The sequence below is a fragment of the Acanthaster planci genome, linkage group LG16 (genome assembly GCF_054643075.1).
Source record: "Acanthaster planci isolate LZ-2023a linkage group LG16, COTS_SCS, whole genome shotgun sequence".
Lineage (NCBI taxonomy): Eukaryota > Metazoa > Echinodermata > Asteroidea > Valvatida > Acanthasteridae > Acanthaster > Acanthaster planci.
The window spans coordinates 8,376,031-8,395,161 of NC_141792.1; the positions used below are offsets into that span (position 1 = coordinate 8,376,031).

Genomic DNA, 19,131 nt, shown 5'->3' on the forward strand with positions numbered 1-19,131 from the left:
AGTGGTTACAGAATCCATTTAGGACTGCGCCCTTTGTGAGACGCACAAAACGTTGGGGTTTAAGACTGATATTCAGTCGTGTTTTTCTACCTCAATTGAAAATTACAGCAATGTAGTGCGACGAGTGTTAACACGTCCGAGACAGGAGAAAATCCCGTAGAGATGCCACGCACAAAAGTTTGATGAACACACAAAGTACATGGTAGAATACTCAGGGTTTTAAAATTTTTGCGAAGAAAATTTCTCAAACCTGATGTGATTTTTAAGGCGGTTGTGTGCATTGAAGATTTTAGCCGCTGACACCAGCCACGCCGTCAAAAGAAAAAAATCGGAGAAGCATACCATGCTAGGTTTAACAGGATCGAGGTTCAAACAGTGTTTGAGGATATCATTTCAATGTACATTTATCTCCTAGGTAAAATTCTGGGGAAAAATAACCTGAATAACTATACGCATCCATGCTGTCCGGCTTACTTAATGAAGGCAGCTTTTTAATGAAGTAAATCATTGCGTAAATGATTAACGTGATTCAAAATTGTAGTTATTACCAGACAACCTAATCGCATTACACGGGGCCCATCCACACGTTAACAAACATCATGACCATTGTTACGCCCCATTAAAATTAATATATATGTGGCTTCGCCCTCATCTTAATCACAGGGACTCAGGTATTTTTCACAAATATTTTAGGGTAATACAAATCAAATCTAACTTTTATCGGAATAAATGGAACCTGAGCAATGACAATCAGCCGGAGTGCTTCCCAGGCATTCCTGGCTACTCGGTTATGGTGGTGCAGTGATCATGATAAACAAGGAAGGCTGAGCAGCGTTACGCGGGTTCGATGAAGCTCTGCCCGAGGCCAGGGCATCGTCAAAACCCTGTACGTACTGACTTTAGGGACTACACATGGTCAGTACTCTCTTGGAGATTTTAATTACTGATGTTCGTGATTCGTTTGTATAATCTTCCAAAGACCTCCAACCAGTAACAAGGCAAGTTGGCAAAGGAGTTTACGAGCCCTTAACAGAGGAATATAATCCCGGTATCCTGTGTTTTTCAACTCTGTGAAGTGCAACATCGGCCATTATGTTTTATGCTGTTGATGCGTTCATTAATGAATGCTATATCAATGAAAAAAGAATTCAATGAAATCGTGACAAAACAGCCAAAATACAGGGTTGATTTATAAACAGTACTTTTAATCAAAGTGTGGTCAAATTTGAAGTCCGTATCCCCTGACATCCTATTCAAGTGAAACAAGGGCTGAGCCAATACAGCTACATATCGTAACCACCGCAACGCCATCGGTAAAAATTGGGGTGGCTCCGCCCCTCATATCTTTACAGGGATTCATTTAGCCCGATGCCAAAAATATCAGTGTGGCATCAATCAATCTTCGAGCTCGAGGGGTAATTCAAGTTTAGGCTGTTAATTATTCCATTTAGGACAAGGAATTTTACCACACACAACAAACCTTGGGGCTTTGCTAAAGTTCATCTTCAAAAGGAGAAAAAACACTCTATCTCCATCGAAAACTATGGCCAAGCATGCCATTGCGATATACCCATGTTTGCAGCTCATTTCATGGTTGCATAATACACTATGAGTCCCGAAAACATGCTGTTTTAGTAGAAAACAGATTTTATCTATTTCTGCAAAGGAAAGTATTTTGTTAAACACATATCTGTTCTACATGCTCCAGAAACTTACTTCCATGAACCCGCGATTCTTGTAGCTGGCATACACATTTTGATGCCCGACAAAGCTTTTTCACGTTGATGGCTTCCATTTTTCTTTTAGCAACACGCTGAACGGAGCCAAGCCAAACCCTCGGCGAGTGCGCCACAATTGGCCAACGCCCGGGTCATATTTTTTTCCAGTATTTAGTTTGGTGCTGTATTTCCTCTTTCCCAGCGTGTGAGCAATGAAATTTCGCATGGTCGAAATGAAAACTACCGCAGTTGCTTTACAGCAGGCATTACAGGCAGAGGTTACCCTACAGAAGTACAGTAAAATACCATACCGAAAATTTGATGATTGGCTAAAAAGTCAACAAAATGCTCATCAACTAAAAGTAAGTTGGTACACATGGGTAAAATCAATGTAAATCAGACACACGATTGGGTGTTGGCTTTTTAAGAGCGAGAGCCAATAAACAGATTATCGTCTGGTGACGACTTCAGCCTCTGAGGCATTGTTGTCAAAGATACTCAAGATACTCAATAATCCCAATTTCTCAATCCTGTAAGACGTCAGAGTTATCACGCGCTTTCAGCAGTTCTATATTACTTCATTTAATTCATATACATGCGTCTGCTTGATAAAATTCTGGAATCCCCCAAATCAACTTAAATCCAAATTCCAAATGTTTCCATGCTGATCACGTCAAAAAGGTTGACAAAGCCCGCTATTTATCTTGTAAAAAGGTGGTGGCGCGCTTCCGGAAACCTACGATAGGAAAAATAACTTGCAAACTTTTTCGTTCAGTTACTTTTTAAAACTCTACTCTTGAAAAGGCCTTATGTAAAATATTTGCTAGCATATCAATTTATAGAAACTGAAAAATTACCTGACCTAAAAGAGAAATATTATGCCAAAGATTGACCTATCACTTCCAAAAATTTGAAATACATGAAAAACAGTGCAATTCAGTAGTGTCGTGCGCAGATAAACAGTAACGGAATTATACTTCATGGTAGTCTTTCTGTAAAACCAACATAAAAACAGACCAAAATATGTTAAGAATTTCGTAATTTATAATAAAATAAACTTAAAGCAATAACCTGCTTTAACGAAAGATTCTAAAGTATAATCTAACCTCTGCTGACAAGAACTAAGTCAGATCAACTCGACTGAATCTAAAGTCCATCGATTACAGGTAGGTGAATGTTTGCAACGTTTTACCATAGAGGAAGGATACAGAAGGAGTTTGAACTGCCCAGGCTACAACATCTGGCCAATTACCGCTTTCTGGCATGTCTGGTATGTCCATAGTCAGAGGGCAGTGAACACTTGCTACGCAGCATGTGTTTTACAACCACAATACCCCTTCGTACCCTATGATCACCGCCGCAATTTATCAATGGTAGTCTGCATCCTTAAAACGTCTTGTCCTGAGGTATAGGATATTGAATGTTCATGCCATTGTTGGTGCTTGGTATGATCTCATGACAACAACAAATTTAATGTATGTGCAGTTGCTTGCATTACGCTGTGTGCCCTAAATCTTTATGTGCAGTCATTGCCTTTGATAAGCTCTTTCTTCTGGAATTTTATTTTAATAAATAGCCCGGTTGTTTACAAGATTTTGTGGGTTTGTTTGAGTCAAATTTATTATGGCATTTGTACAAGAGCACATTTTAAGAGATTTCACGATCACTCCCTGTGATGAAAAAGCGGATTCTGTTCCTAATTAACTAAGCTTTCCAGTAGTAGTGACAATTTTGTTGGCCAGTATTAGCCAAATTCATACCAAGTCTTTGAACACTGATGTATTGGACGGAGGAGAGTAAAACTACAAACTTTGCACGGACAAGTTTATTTACAATGGCAAAAGTGAGTCTAATATCAGGGATTTTCTCCATTTCATGGTCACAGCGATAATTTGTTTTTAATTGCAAGCAAAACTATATGTATTACTATAAAATTACTGGCCCTGCTTGTTCAGCTAAGATGCCCGCAGTAATCAGGCATTTGGGGCATTGTTTTTCATTTTTCATCTGAAGCAGCGGCGACCATCATTGAACACTTTTGTAGTACCTGAGTTGCAACTCCTTCTGTGTCCTTCCTCTATGGGTGTGCAGTCCCGTTTCCACGTAAGTAAGGGGGATGAAAGCGATGTGCATGAACAATGAGACCTAGGAACAATACTGCTGGGAAGTGAAAGGTCGTTAATGAAATTTGTTTTTTATTCATGTCCGGTTGACTTCCCTTCATATTACTTGACGAGGAGAAAGGGAAAATTTCGATATAATGTTTCTTTGGGTGGTTTCAGTAAGGAGTCATTCTTCCAAAAATAGTGGAATGTGATAGGACGGCCCCATGTAAAATCCCCATGGGCGCAAGGGTTCCGGAAGCTCTCTGGGTGAACTTTTACTTTCAGGTTCTATTACCTCACTGGCTATTCAAATTAATTAAGGGTTGCCCATGTTTAAAAATATCGTGACCATTGCTACGCCCCCGGTTAATAATGACGTGGCCCCGCCCTTCACACCACCACAGGGATTCACGTATTCCTCGCAGTGTTTCTTGTCCCCCAGACAGGCGGCGTAGCGCACCACGTGCGCCATGTAGTTCTGCTCGTGGACACCGTGAAAGAGGTGCGACATGGGCCCGTTGGCGTAGATCGCCACGTCCTCCCCACCGTGAGTTTCGGAACCCTTGGGGACTATGGCTGGTTGAATGAACCGCGGAGTTTCTGGAAGTAGTACAGCGTTTTTAGATTTTAGCAAGTTCCCTCTGAGGGAAATCAATTTACGAACTGTGCCTGGCAGTTGCTGAAGATTTCGAAAAGCACGCCAATCCAATCAACCACTGCTATTAACAGACGGGGCTTTCAAAGAGCGTGCAAAGGTTCCAGTATAACACACTACAATAATTACAACAACATTCTCAATGTCATTTTGTGTGGCGGTTGGCACAAAAAAGGAAAACGGGATATTATTCAATCCGGCTTGTGTTGTACAGTGAATATATAAGGGAAGGAAACGTATGATGATGTCCGTGGTACTTCTTTTGTTTTTTATTTTTTATGCACTCTCATTTCAATTGAAAATGATCAATGTTTAGGAAATTTTATAATTTACCACTTGCCTTGAAGTTCATTTTTTTTCCAAGACAAAAGTTAACCTTACAAAGCTTTACGGCTCTATCATCTAATTCTCTTTCTTACCTGTGTCTACGTCGGTGAGGTTTCGTCTTGAACCCGAAAGTTTGTAGCTGCTTTGCTCGGCAATGCCCCCTGGTCCATTACTGTAACCGATCGTGGTGAATGGGAGATCGTCATCACCGACTCCCAAGTCGTACAAACCTGAAACCGCGAAATCCAATGTTACATTTTGTTTGTCTACAATTCGCAGAAAAAAATCGGTAAGCTTTGCTTCGTTTAATCAGCTTATAGTAAAATTACATGTAAAACTGTCTTTTAGTGACTCGTTGTCAGAAGTATTTGCTTACTAAGCTAGCAAAATTTCTAAAGCAAAGATCTATGGTAAGAGGGTAACCTAAACAGTACAAGGTTGACACCATGCTTGGAAATTAACCGAAAGTTAAAGTTTCGTTAGTTAACCCATTATCTTCCACAAAGACAATAACAACCAATACTACCTGCAACTTACACTTGCACGTAGGCTTATAGCTTCCAATTGGGACTTGCATAAAGGTCTGTTCGTACTAGAACGTCCGTGGGCACCTGACCTACAGGTTATCAAGAGTTGTTGGGGTTTCTTGGTCAGGGAGCTAGACTACTATGTAAAATGTAAGTGGAATCTTAAATTTGAAAAGTTTTTCTTTCGCGCCAATACAGAGCTTATACCCTGTTAGGACATATTTTTGTTTTAAATTCAATGAAAAGAATTTATAGATCGTTTAAAGACATATATGAAGATCTCATTTCATCGCGGGTACATTGTGCAGGCCCTCTATCAGTATTCCTCGTAAAGTGCTAACTGAAGGTCATTGTACATGTTACCTAAAATAGGATTGCCCCGGCTAGGGTAGCCGCCTATGGTCATCACGTGGCTATGGTCGGCTGTGACAATTACTAGCGTGTCTTCCTCATTGGTCATTTCCATTGCTTTGGTAACCGCTGCTTCAAAGGCTACGGTATCGTTGAGGGCATTGCCTGCGAAGCCGCCATGGTGGGCGTGGTCTATACGGCCACCTTCAGACGAGCGCATACAACAAAAAAAATACAGCAACAGGGTCATAATTGTTTCCAACAAACTTCTTCACATTATGAATAAATTGCATTTTCCCACGTGGTACGTGTAACGGCAAGGCCGACATGTTTAGCTTTACAGGGTTCAATGTGAGGAGAACCATATTAAGTTTCTAACTTAATCCGGAGCAAAACATGCGCAACATTTTTCTTCTTTGCACACAATTCCCAACGGCCACATGGTTATATGCACTGCCGTGCCCACGTACCCTACCACTCATTAACGCCAACTAATGGCATTCAGCTATGCTTACCCTCTACCATTAAGAAGAAACCGTTTGTGTCTTTCTGCAGGATCTGAATGGCCTTCTCTGTCATTTCGGCGATAGACGGTTCGTTGGTCCGCTCAGCCTCATACTGCATGTGACTGGCCTCGAACAGACCTGTAACACAGAATCAGTAGTTGATGAATATCCGTGCAGGGCGCAGTACGGCCGCCAAGAGTTCACACACAAGGCAAACCATCGTGCCCTTGAGTGTGTACGCTATCTTATCTTCACCTTTTTCTCGAGAGCTGCGGCATGGTTCTGCATCGAACCTCCCTTCCTTGGAGGAAGAAGGTTATCCGATGCTCTACAAGCAAACCGGTACGTTTTGCTGGTAGACCCCTCCCACACGTCCATCCGGGGGGGGGATCTACAGTGCTTACCGTACCCGTAGAAACACTTAAATGCAGAGTAGCACCTAACTCAGGAGGTGGGTGGGAGATGGTACTGTGTGACAGGATTGAGCAAGGGTTAATTACAGATACGTGTCCATGACTGAAAGTATGGTAATACGAGTAAGCTAGGAGAGACAAAGCCAAGCTTACCATAACCCTGTGCCTAATGTCGAAGGAAGCAGAGTGTAAGTGTATTGGAGGATTTCCAGCACGCTGTTTGTAAAATGTCTGTTTACTAAGTGGAACTCCCTTAAAGTAAGCCCATGAGGTTGCTGCTGCTCTGATATCCTGTGCTGTATAAAAAATCAGGAGTTCTGTTCTGATGAAGCCAGCCAGTTCTGATTGGTGGACTGGATAGCTGTTGCGATCCTGCTCGTGACTGTTTCTCGAGATGCTGGACATGAGGAAGAACCGATGTGATGAAATGACTCGTAACATCTCCCCGGATGAATGTGGTCCAGTTGAGATACCACTTCATGGCTCGAAGTAGCCACCAGTTCTTATCTGCAGCACAGCTTAGCCGAAGTGAATGCTCGGAACGAACGTATCATTAGGAACAAAAGGAGTCTGATTGGGTCCATTGAGGAACGAGCCCTGATGAACCAATCTTACTCAATGTGGTTCCCAGAGAATTATGTCCAGGGTCATTTGGTGAGGCCCGAACTTCGCTCCCCGTCACGATCAAGCTTCCACAGTGCATGACGACGGCGGGTCCTATGAGGGGAGAGCTTTATTACGAGTGGGAGACTTCGCAATGAGCAATTCGCGGAAAATGTAACCCTAGTCGTGGTTATGTAAGACTTTTGAGCTGTCGGGGAACCTTCCATGAATGGCCACAATGGCCGACCATTAATTTCTTTATGACGGCTTCTGAGAGACCAGCGTTGAACAGGTAGATGAAGAAGTCGCCAACAACGGTCAGAGTAAAATAGATTGAACCGATAGCGTCCCGCCCATGCCATTTATAGTAACTGCCAACGAGGCAGCTTCTACCGAAAGGCCACTTCGTTCGACAATACCCAACAAGTCAAGTTGAGACTTTCGGAAGCTGGATGACTTATGTTTGAACTCCATTTGGAACAAAAATTCCGGATGATATAGAAGGACCAACGGGTTGTGGACCGGCAGACTGATGAATCATGGGAACTAAAGCTGCAAGGCTTGCAATGTTCCCCGTCCGATTTTCAGGAGTACCAGTGCGATCGGTGATATCAACGGAAATGCATATAAGGACATTCTGGTCCAAGGGATTGAGAGAGCACCAGTATGCCATGCCAGAGGTTCTGTTTTTTGAAGCAAAAAATTGTAGTCAGTTGTGGGCTTGTGATGCAGACAGGCCTATGTATGGGTGATCGATGGGCAGGAAGCCCTGTTCGGGGTTTTTAATTCTATTTGCTGGCCGATGACGTAGCCTGGAGAGGGCATCATGGCATCGGCCACAGTGTTGTTCGTGCCTAGGACGTACGTGGCTGTCAGAGTTATACCAGATTCGCGGTTTCAATGCGGCATGTCCCATGCGAAGAGAAAAGCTGGTATGGCCGCTTGTGTGCCTTGCAGATGATGCACGCTACCACTGTGGTGTTGTTGCATTTGATGAGGACTGTGCGGCCAAAACACGGGGTCTCTTGTCCGGGAGATCGCTGTTGTCCTAGCCGAACTCCTCTTTTAATGGGATATTTCCATAACCAGAAAAATGAATACAAACGAGACAAAACGATTCTACTATTTACGAAATAGATGAAGTAAACATTCCCTCAGCGGATGGAGGATGGTGAAGACAAATCTGAGAGATTGACGAAGGAAGTTTTATGATCAATCACGCCAAGAGAGGAGAAGGGAAGATAAGATGGCAGATATGCCGCATGGCACAGTGTGTAGCCTCTCGTTTGAACTGTTAGCAGAGATATCGGACCCTCTCAGAAAATATGTATTTGTTGTGGCTTAACGGGTAAGATGAGCACTATTTTGTTTGCAAGTGACTTTTATCACACGCGTACGCACAACGAATTATTTGCTCCCATTGGTTGAACGGACAGGTTCCGTGTTAACTTCCGGTTCCCAGATGTAACTGTATGTGAGGTAGGCGTGGTTTGAACTTAAGTGATGTCACACTTACAAAACGGATACACTCCACTAGCTTCAAACAGAATATCCTCGTGCGTATAAGCGAGATGCAGAAATTTCTTTCTCAGGTCTATTTTTCCGCCTTATGCCACTGATCGATGAGACTCATCCACAGGTATCAAAACAAATGAGAGAAAGTGCATGAACTGGACGAGGAAGTCGACCTAGTAACCCGATATTGGTCTAACACTTTCAACGATGCACGCCTCAGTGGAAAACGAGCGCACAAAACGGCGCTTGTCAAAATTACATCCTCCTTGTGTAGAGGTGAAAAGCTATGTGCTGTCTAAAAGTTTAGAATTCCATAGATCAGCAGAGACCTTTTTTTTAAAGGGATGTCTTTGCTAAGTAATACCATAAATCGTGTTTTTCCCAAAGAAGGCCCAATAACAGAAGGCCTTTACCCTTTTTTTCTGTTGCAGGGGGCAAAATAGGAAAGGAATACATACCAAGGAGAAACTCAGTGCTTTTGGGATCCACGTTATTAAACTGCTCCAGGTTCCACACAAAGTGACTCGTTTGGGCTTTTTTACTGGCCAACCATTCATCTGTGAAGAAAGGCTAAAAGTCAGACGGGCAGAAGAAAATAAAATCTAATAATTAGGTTGAAATTCGGGGACTTTTATTGTCAAATTTCTTAATGAGTGGGTCGTCTACATTTGATTACACCGTTGCTGAAGTGGCAACATGCGTCATAATGCAGAGATGCATAAAAGCGACAAAAAAGGTCCTTATACAATTCTGGTTTGCATTAAATTCGTTTTAATATTTAAAAGATAAATACGTTTGTTTTCTCTATGTTTGTAGGAGTATTTAAATCTATTGTCTACATAAGATTACGTATAAGATTCCGTCCGTCTGTTCGTTGACCTTTCAAGTGTGGATATTCGTAATCACTGAAGTTGTTAGGTGTCATCTCTCGTCTACCCCCGCCCATGATGACCTGGGAATAGATGACAAAATTTATAGCAGTTCTGTCTGTAGTTTAGCTATACCAAGAATGATGCAGATGGGAGAACCCCCCTTTTCCAATGCAAGCAAGCAATTGATACCAATAACTGGAACGCGCAATTTCGAATTCGAGTATACGAGAACCGCAAGAAAATGGATAAAAATCGAGTGTGGCCAATCTCAGGTGGAACACGACCGTGTGCTTTTCTCACTGACACATAATTAGCAAAGCACATCTAATGATTTAATTAAAATACCACGATAATGCAACACCAGGAGACGGCGGACAAAGCCAAAAGGCAGCCACCCATCTCAACACATAAAGTTCATTATACTTACAGATGTGGTGTGTGCAAAAAGCATGCCTGATGAAGTTTACCACTCCAGCATTCAAAGGTTGTATAATATACCGAAACCGAGTGTCATGTACTGCTTAATAGAAAGTTTCAGCAGAAAACAGTTCACCAACAAAGTGACATTCATTCACGCATGCGCATAGATGACCATGACAGGTCAAATGTGTAAAATCGGTTCGTTGGAAATGCACAGGGGCAAGAACTTCGCGGTCATTTTCTCCCAGATTCTTCTTTTTTTTCGTTTTCATTTTCTTTTACTTTGGGCTCCGTAACCTAATAACTATGAATCTTTGTTAAACCCTGTCGCCAACGGAAGTTATTAATCTTCACTCTTTATATCGGTGTGATCTTGTTTGATTTCTCTGTTACATCTGAGAAACTTCGGGCTTTTTGAGTGATTTAAACTCATTAATAGAGATAGGACACTTTCGGATTGTAGGGATGCAAGTTTAAAAGGGTTCATCGGACAGGTCAGGACGAATCTCAACATTAAGCCTTGATTCTTTGCCTGAATCAAGACTGCTTCACCTTGGTGTTCTTCCCCAGCGTGACCAGTTGATGTGCGATATCGGTGCATCCAAACGCAGCTTCCTTCTCCGGGATGTCCCTGTTGTTCTCCCAGCCACGGTCTGGCGAGTGCGCGTACAAACTAGACGGTGTAGCGTGAGTCACGCGGGCTGTTGTCACAAACCCTGTTGCCTTGCCTGAAAAATAGCGCAATTTTAATGAACGTTCATAATCATTTGTGTGTTTCACAGGATCAAATGACGAGATAATACCAAGAAAAAAACACACAAAAAAACATCAAAGGCAACCACAATGAGCGAATAAATCTAATCAGTCCAAACGAAAAACAAACAAAAACAAAGAGCCGTCAAAGGAAAGATCAAATGCATAATAACTGCATTATCGCACGAAGGAAAACACATCACACTGCAGAAGGGGTATGAGATTTGGTTACCTTCCTTTTCGGCATCAATCATGACCGAGTCTACTGCAGCGTTCAAGCTGGACTGGCAGTTTCCCGCTATTGCCGAATCGTCTAGCCCAATTATTTCCTCCTTGGTTTTGACGCCGCAAAAGTACGCTGTGGCCGTGCCAGCCGAGTCCGGTACTTGCCGGTTAGTATTGTAGGTCTGCCGGTTAAGGAGGGGGACAAATATTAATGTTCAACTATAAGAAGCATGAGGAAGGAACAGGACAAGTGAAGACACTGCGCGCTCGTCATTGTCGGTGCCTCATATTAGTCCAACTGTCAATTCAGAAGCATTTGAGGGTGGGTATGAGGGGTATAAGCCCCTCTTCATTGTCAGCCATGGACCAATAGTACCAGTGCCGGAAGTACTCTAGGCAGTGTTGGAGTCGAGTCCTCAAATCCAAGTACAGAGTACTCCGACTACTTTAGGGGCCGAGTGCTGGGCCGAGTCCAAGTACACTGGTAACGAGTCCAAGTACATCAAAGGCCGAGTACTGGGCCGAGTCCAAGTACCTTAGTCCGAGGAGATTTGCAAAGCAGTACAATAAACAAATAAGTAAATAATTAAAACTGGATTACACAGGCATCTTCATGCAATACAAATCTGCATTACCATGTGGATATTCACACCTTTTATTCGTGTGAAAATGTCGATGCATAAATTACCATTTCTAAACAATGAGGCTTATGAACACCTAACGAACTCCCGATGATCCTCATAGCCACATTTAATTATATTTGAAATCGACGATATATTCAACGAATGAAAAGGCCAAGAAAAGTGAAATATCTGAACTTCCGAATCCGAACTTCGGCAATGGTCTCTGCACGGAAACATGTACAAATGCGTCGTCCTCAAGTGCACGCACAACGTACCGCTAAAATGTGGCATAACTCTAGCCTGTCTCGGGATTCACAAATCAGTACTATATCCGCGGTGTGGAGACGGGAACTAGACAAAAACCTTTAATTAAAGATCAACCCTCTTACCCAGAGAGCGTTAAGCCGCCGCGCCCAGCGCGGTCGATGCATTCGAGAGGAATCGATTAAGCGCTGTACTCGAATTCTACCTTCGGGTACTGGAACCGAGTACTGAGTACTTGACGTTCGAGTACATCCAAGATTCGAGTACAAAAATAGAGTCTAGGCCAAGTCCAAATGATTGCTAGATGGATGATAGATTGGGTGAGGTGTGGGTGGACAGTCAAAGAGTGAATTTGGTCAGTTCAGATTTGAATCTTGAGACGTGAAGTCGGTGTGCTGCTTTCGATGATTGTACCTCCCACCCAAGAGCCACAAGGCGTAGTGCCAAAGCTGTACCAGGCCAAGAGCGGCTTTTAGGCAGCGATAAGTTCGTCAAGCTAAAATTTCTGCAAACATGTAGCTGCTGTTTTAAGTAAGTTTTGACGGCTTCACCAGCACACACCACATATTAAATATTTATTCAGCCATCCATCACAGCCGTAAGTTCCTATTTGGATGCCTGTAATTAATAGAGTATTGCTAAGTAGTTTGAAAATGTTTAAGAGAACTTGTTGAATTTAAAATTGTATGATTTTGCAGTACCAGAAGATGACAAGTGGATTTTGTATGTTTAAGTGTTGTGATGAGTTTTTGGATTTAATGGAATAACCTGGTAAAACTCTTGAAAGCATATACATGTATTTAGAAGCATTGAAGTGCCTTAAAATAAAGAAGATTTATGGCCCTGATCAGGAAAGCAGAAAAGCGGTTCTGGTTAAGACGTACATGTAACAGAAACTTTGACTGTGCAATTAAAATAGAAAGGAATGTAATGATCAAGGTTTATTATAGATATGCAATGTCTTTGGAAGTCCATTTTATTATTCAACAATTTATAGATGGTTTTCTGATAGGTTACAAAACACCCCGCTGTACCACTGTCCTAGTCTGATGAGCACAGAGACCGAGCTAAGGTGCACAAACCAAGCAGGAAGACTGAGACTGCAGTTACCCAACAGATCTCTCTGCTTAGCCATATCGAGAAGTCGGTACATGTATCTATTTAACAACATTAAAATAATTGATTATCTGATTGTATAATTTTTAAATAAGTCTTTAAATCATTTGAAGTAAGTCTTGAAGTTCTTATATCGTCTGTCAATGTGTGGCCACAGTTACTTTTATGACACTATAGGAAGTAAGAGAAATGTGTAAATAAGCACCCGATCCGACTACCCACCGCTACTTGTGAGGCCTGTGCAGCAAAATAGCATGCAAAAACTGTGATGCTAATATACTTTCGTATGATGCAATACAGGAGGCAAACTTTTAACTTAAGTGAGTCTAGTTAGCATTGCAAGCAGAAGGCTCGAACAAGTGTCACTTATACGTTTGCTACTGTATTGCATCATATGATAATGTATTAGCATCACAGTTAGAGCATGGCTATTTTGCTGCACAGGCCTCACTTATAAGTAGCAGTGCGTAGTCGGATCGGGTTCACCAAGAATACTTGAAATTTAGTTGAAGAAGTTAATTTGTCTTCTTTCATTGTGTTATGAGACAGTGTAGGTTTTTTTAAAGTGAGAGAACCGTTCAGGATACTCAGTTGAATTTATTCAAAATATCCTGACAATGAGCGTTACCGTTTTTACAAAATCAACTACGAACACGGTGGTTTTTACAACATCACAAATTCAAAGATATCTTAAAACGTCTCGAAACGTACCTTAATCTGTGCGCATGGTCACTGGTGTGGGGGTGAAGTTTATGACACTCTTTGCATGCTAGTGTAGGTATGAGCATCCTGAGCCTTCTGCTAACAGGATTAAAGAAATCCTTGCCCACTACCGTCTCCATTTAATCTACAAACTTAATCAAGAAGTTCGACTTAAATACAATCATGGGTAGAAGTTTCAACAAAACCGACGGTTTGCCCTGTTTAAATGATAGTTAAACTACCAAGGCCGCCTTCAACCACCTCAAACCCCTCGCAGCTGGTGGTACTCGATATAATGGTTCCTCTGGTATGGCAGGCAACCACTGAAACACGCAAAGTGCAATCCCCCTATACATCAACATGTCAATACTTCTTCCACCCTAATGTTCATAATATACATCAACTTTGGAAACGTTCAAGGCAGTCATAAGCAAGCTGAGAAACAGAAACGCAGCTGGGCCCGACCACATTCCCCCACGATTCATGATGTACGCTTTCAACCCTACCAATTCAGCCTTCCACAAGCTCTTTACCATGGTGCAGTAGTCCAGCAAAGCACCGGCAGAATCGACAGATGGCATCCTCATCGTCCTGTAAAACCAAAAGGCGCACGTATCGATTGTAACAGTTAAACTTCCGCCTGTTCCTGGAAAACGTTTGTCCATGTATTACTGCCATGTTTGGATTCTCCACACATGAATATCAAAGGCAACCTGTGCAGTCCGGTTGTACTGCTGTGCGCCCCATATAGTTGACAGTATTCTTGCCCTTCACCTGAGGGCAAGAATGAAGTTCACATATAACGTGAGCTGCAGCCCCTCTCCTTTGTTTATGTTAACCCGAAGGCGGCTTTCGACTTGGTCGATGGGGATACACTCGAGCAACCTTTCGATTCCTGGGAGATGGCTGCCTGAACACTTTCTAAACGTCACTGAAGGCGTCCATACAATAACACTGTAAAGATCTGAAGCACCACCACACCCAGTTTCACATTAAGATCAAGGGTAAGACAGGGATTTATTTTAGCCCTACCCCTCTTCTGCTGTGCTATGGATCCTGCACCTTAGAACAGCAAATGTAGGAGGGCCTAGGTCAGTTCAATTCTCAGACAGATTTTGTTCTAATTAACCTTGCAATAACTTCATTCCAACAAAAGCATCCTATTTATTCCTCGAGATCTCCTGGCAGAAGACCAAAAGAAAAATATACCTGGAGACGTAGTTCTTCCGGCACAGACAATCCATTGAGGCTGTCAACGCCTTAATATGACTTGAGGTGAGCCGAGGTGAGCATGATACTCCAAGGAGACTAGGTGTAGCCTCCTCAGCCATGAACAGTTTACACAGAGTGTGAAGGTTTATACTCAACACACAGTACATAGACGTATTGGGTTTCCGATTCTTTTCTATCCGTCTGACACATAGAATCCCCTAGACACCTACCCGAGAGGACTCGAGACATTCCACTATGGTTGCAAAAGGACTACCCTTGGCATTCGTCGGTGCGATCGCATATCCAACGCAGAGGTCACACAAAGAACCAAAATTCCAACCATTAGTCACCCAGCGCGTCACCGCAGGGGTGTTTTCTTCTGTCACACTGCCCCCCCCCAACTGACAACACCCCTACAAAGAAGGCACACAACATCGCCATTATATTAACTGTACAGGTAGAATCTCTTGGCACCTACATCTGGTTGAGACCATGAGACAACCCCAGGAGGGGGAGCGAGTTAGCGTAGTGGTTCGAGTCCTGGCTTAATTGGCCCAGGCTTTAAGTGCATTTGGTTTCCACTTCAGTCTCGCTCTCATAGATTTCTCTGGGTACTCCCAGTCTCCTGCCTCTAAAACGTGGACCTTCCTAACTCCGTTATATGATGCTGATTAATAAAGGTTGTAAAAACGTAACCCTATTTTTTGGCGAAAATAGCCTGAGTGGCTGAAAGTGCTTTAAAACAAAACAAAACAAAACAAAACAACAACACCAGGACATAATGGTTTGAGTTACTGGGACCACCCAGCAGAGTCGCTAGGCTCTGGAAACACTCTGCTAAATTAACAAAAACATAGATCAGCTCGATGGACATGTCTATGCGATTGAGTGAGGGATCATGTATTTTCGTATCAGCCCTCCAGTTTTGTAGGCCCTGAATTTGTTGCAGTGCCTCCCGTGCCATCCATGGAGAGTTGCCGCCTGATGTAAAATGGTATCCATTCTGCCGCCCTTCATTTCACGTCTTCTGTTCAGTGAGCTTCGTTGGGAGTCAACATTCTAACAAAAGGGAGCGAATGTTCACTCACACGGAATGAGCTTTTATGTTATTTACTATGATATGTCTGCAGCGGCAAATATCGTCCGGCACAAACGCCTTGTATTGTAAAGTGCGGTGTTTGTAGAAATGTGGCAACCACAAATTACAGTGATAATAAGGCTACTATTCATACACATGAACACTGTACTAACAAATTGCCAGTGTGTACACAACCTCAACGCAACCGTTTACACCCCTATAATTGTCTGATTTACCCATGAGAGAACTATTTGAGGTTAAGGTGCAACAGCACAAAGTAAATACTCAGGTGATGACTTCCTTTTCAAAGATGTAGCCGGCTTTATCAAAAAATAAACTTTGCATGATGTTCTCGAAATGTTGACCTTCTGCACAGAAAATACGAGCTAGGTAAAATTGTTGAATCTTTAAATTCAGCTGAAAGAGGGGAAATTCACAAGAGCAATCATTCCATCTCTGCAATTTGGAACATATTTATTTTGACAATCAAACATTATGAGTTATAGAGAGTACTACGTGTTACATTTTTAAACCAGAATGTATGAACGCTTATCTAAATCGGGTATACTTTTAAGGTTATAGGTGAGACGTTAGTGGCTTTTTTGTACCAGTTGGCTACTCTGTACCAAATATTTAATTTTACAACAAATCTGTGACTTCCAGACCTTCGAGAGGGCAACACTGGAGAATTTCTCCCACGCCAGGACCGTCTCCTCCCCGGTCATGCCCGCCTGCTGCCCCTTGAAGATACGGGCCCCTGTCACAGTTGAGACACCCATGCCGTCTCCCACGAAGAACACGATGTTCTTGGCCACGTTGCGGTTCAGGGTGGCCTCCCTGCTCAGAGCTTTCTGCAGTGTGTCCTGAGCCTGGTTGTTCCAGAATTCTGCACCTGGATGCCAGAATAGCAAAGGTTAAAGTTTCCGACTGAGTCTAAGGGGTGAGGGAAACACGCATCCCAACCAACGGAGGTTTGTGACCCATGATCCCCACTAAGACTGGAAAAGACAAGGCCATTCATCATTATACTACTTATTATGAAAAAAAGATACTATTCACATTTTAAGAAACCGATGAGCCCCATACCACTTTAAAAATAACTGTTCCTAAAACTCAAGTTCACAACATGTAAATTTACATGGAAGGAAGGCATTTATGTCTTCCCTCCATGGGCATAAACGCCAGTGGGATGGGAATATTGCATCATCCCCCAATTTGTTCGTGGTAAAAAAAATAAGGCAAAGAATCCGTCTTACTCCCCAAGGACTAAACCGGGTTCAATTGCTCTCAAAAAGTGAGAACAATTTTGGAAGTCCATAAAGACACCATTTTGAATTTTTTGATGTATGAATCTGCAGGAGTGTAGTGGACAGTACAGATGTACATCTGTATCACAAACATCGGCTTCAGGTGTTATATGGTTCATCAACCAACCCCATTTCCACTTTTCAAACTTCCTCGACCGGCCAAGTCACCCCCAACAACCCCCATCCCTCATCCACCCAGTCTCAAGTCAAATGCAAACACGCCTAGGGGTTAGATGGTTTGTGATTTGTGCCAGTCTGTTGATGAACCCATGTGACTATCAAGCGCACAACTATGTGTGTAAAAGGCGTTAGCGCGAGAACCATCTCGTGAACCGACACGCGCACCACCACCAGTCGTTTGCACTACGCTTCCTTGACGTCACGCTTCGGTACTCTATACGCACCTCCAGTGCTACCACAAAAAGCGTTGGGGCGGTAATCTTCAGCGAGGCTCGTTTGAACACAAGCAATGGATGTTTGGAATATCAACATCGACTCATCTATTTACTCCTTCTCTGTATTTGTTTTGGAATGTATTTGATCTAGAATTCCAGTAAGAGGAAATCTCTCCCTTTCAAGCTATGAAGACTAACCGGGAGAACTATTTAGGTAAATAATGGACTAGTATGGGTGCACACAATACTTTGGGAAAAATATCTACTTACTCTGCGTCCGCGTCCGACCGACAAAAGTAAGACAGAAAAGTACCGCTATCCACGTTAGTTTGGAGGAGTGCATCTTGAAATCGATTTCGGTCAGGCAGTCGAGCTACTTGCCAAAAAAAGTCGTCCAATAGTTTTGGCAAGTCAACAGGAGGACGAGTCACCTAAATTGATACGTTTGGCAACGGTGCTTGTCAATATTTAATCATACGAGCAAACGCCTCCCCATTATGATGATATTGTAGTCTCCTTTTATCGAAGAGTCTCTTATCTCGTTTTGCATAGGCAAACTGTTATTTACCCTAAGCCTTAAGCCAAAAACTCGACTATGCCCGCTGGAGAAAAACGCGAATGATATCAGTGTGGCATGGCATCAATCAATCTGCGAGCTCAAAGGGTAATTGAGGCTTAAGTAGTTAATTATTCCATTGGGGACTAGGCTCTTCACCAGACACATGACTAAAATTAACTCTTTAAGGGTGGACCCAGGAATTTTTTTCGGGGAGGGGGCAGGCCTGAGCTTTTTTAATGCCTCATTTTTGCGGACAAGCGGAAACGGTAGTGAAACATTACATGACATAATCTGTTTGCAATGGTATTGATGTTTACTTGTGCGCTTTAGTTAATTGTTATTGCTTTCCCCCCATTTTTCTACCTTGCTTTTAACTTTTTGTAAAATGACTCTCCCTATTTTTTTTTTTACCTTTTTGGTCTCAGAGCGGAAGGGGGGAGAGGGTTGACCCCCGGTCCAGTATATCTGCGCCTGCTCTTGCAACGGAGAAAAAAAATCTACCTCCATAAAAAAAAATTATGGGCAAGTGACTGCAACGGGAGCTTCGACTCCCACGATTGCAGTCCATCGCAAAAAAAGCTCAATGAGCACAGAAGTTTTCCCTTGGTAGAAAACAGGGCTTTATATTTCTCCCAAGGAAACTGTTTTGTTCTACATGTTTTAGAAATTTATGTTCATGAATCCGTGATTGTTATAGCTGGTATAAACATCTTGATGTCTGGCAAAGACGGTTGATGGCTTCATTTTGTTCTTTTACCAATTAATAGCTGCAACGCAGTGTACCGCAGTCTTCCCCTCAGTCACAGTTTTATTGAAAGGATTAGTGTCCGCCCAATGCCAACCCTTGCTAGCGCGCCACCGATGTCCAACACCCAGGTCGTTTTT

General features: G+C 42.7%; 1 protein-coding gene across 2 annotated transcripts; it reads right to left on the reverse strand.

Annotated features, from left to right (window-relative positions):
- Positions 1 to 1,184: 1,184 nt before the first annotated feature.
- LOC110986545 (alkaline phosphatase-like) lies at positions 1,185 to 18,236 on the reverse strand. 2 transcript variants are annotated; one of them, XM_087147360.1, is made up of 10 exons: positions 17,958 to 18,236; positions 16,651 to 16,877; positions 10,998 to 11,172; positions 10,565 to 10,740; positions 9,600 to 9,672; positions 9,179 to 9,277; positions 6,199 to 6,327; positions 5,696 to 5,887; positions 4,898 to 5,035; positions 1,185 to 4,423 (listed from the first exon to the last, which is right to left on the reverse strand). In XM_087147360.1, the coding sequence occupies exons 1-10, from the start codon at positions 18,028 to 18,030 to the stop codon at positions 4,140 to 4,142; spliced, it is 1,566 nt and encodes a 521-aa protein (XP_087003486.1). In that variant the 5' UTR covers positions 18,031 to 18,236; the 3' UTR covers positions 1,185 to 4,139. The 2 variants fall into 2 exon arrangements, with proteins under 2 accessions (XP_087003486.1, XP_087003485.1); XM_087147359.1 differs by having other exon boundaries at positions 9,570 to 9,672; positions 17,958 to 18,234.
- Between the last annotated feature and the right edge of the window lie 895 nt (positions 18,237 to 19,131).

Coding starts and splice junctions, on each gene's coding strand:
- LOC110986545 (XM_087147359.1), bottom strand. CDS start 18,030: ATGCACTCCTCCAAACTAACGTGGATAGCGGTACTTTTCTGTCTTACT. Junction 11,173..16,650: donor CCAGTGTTGCCCTCTCGAAG/GTCTGGAAGTCA, acceptor CTTAACCGGCAG/ACCTACAATACTAACCGGCA. Junction 5,888..6,198: donor TTTCTTCTTAATGGTAGAGG/GTAAGCATAGCT, acceptor GCTCGTCTGAAG/GTGGCCGTATAGACCACGCC.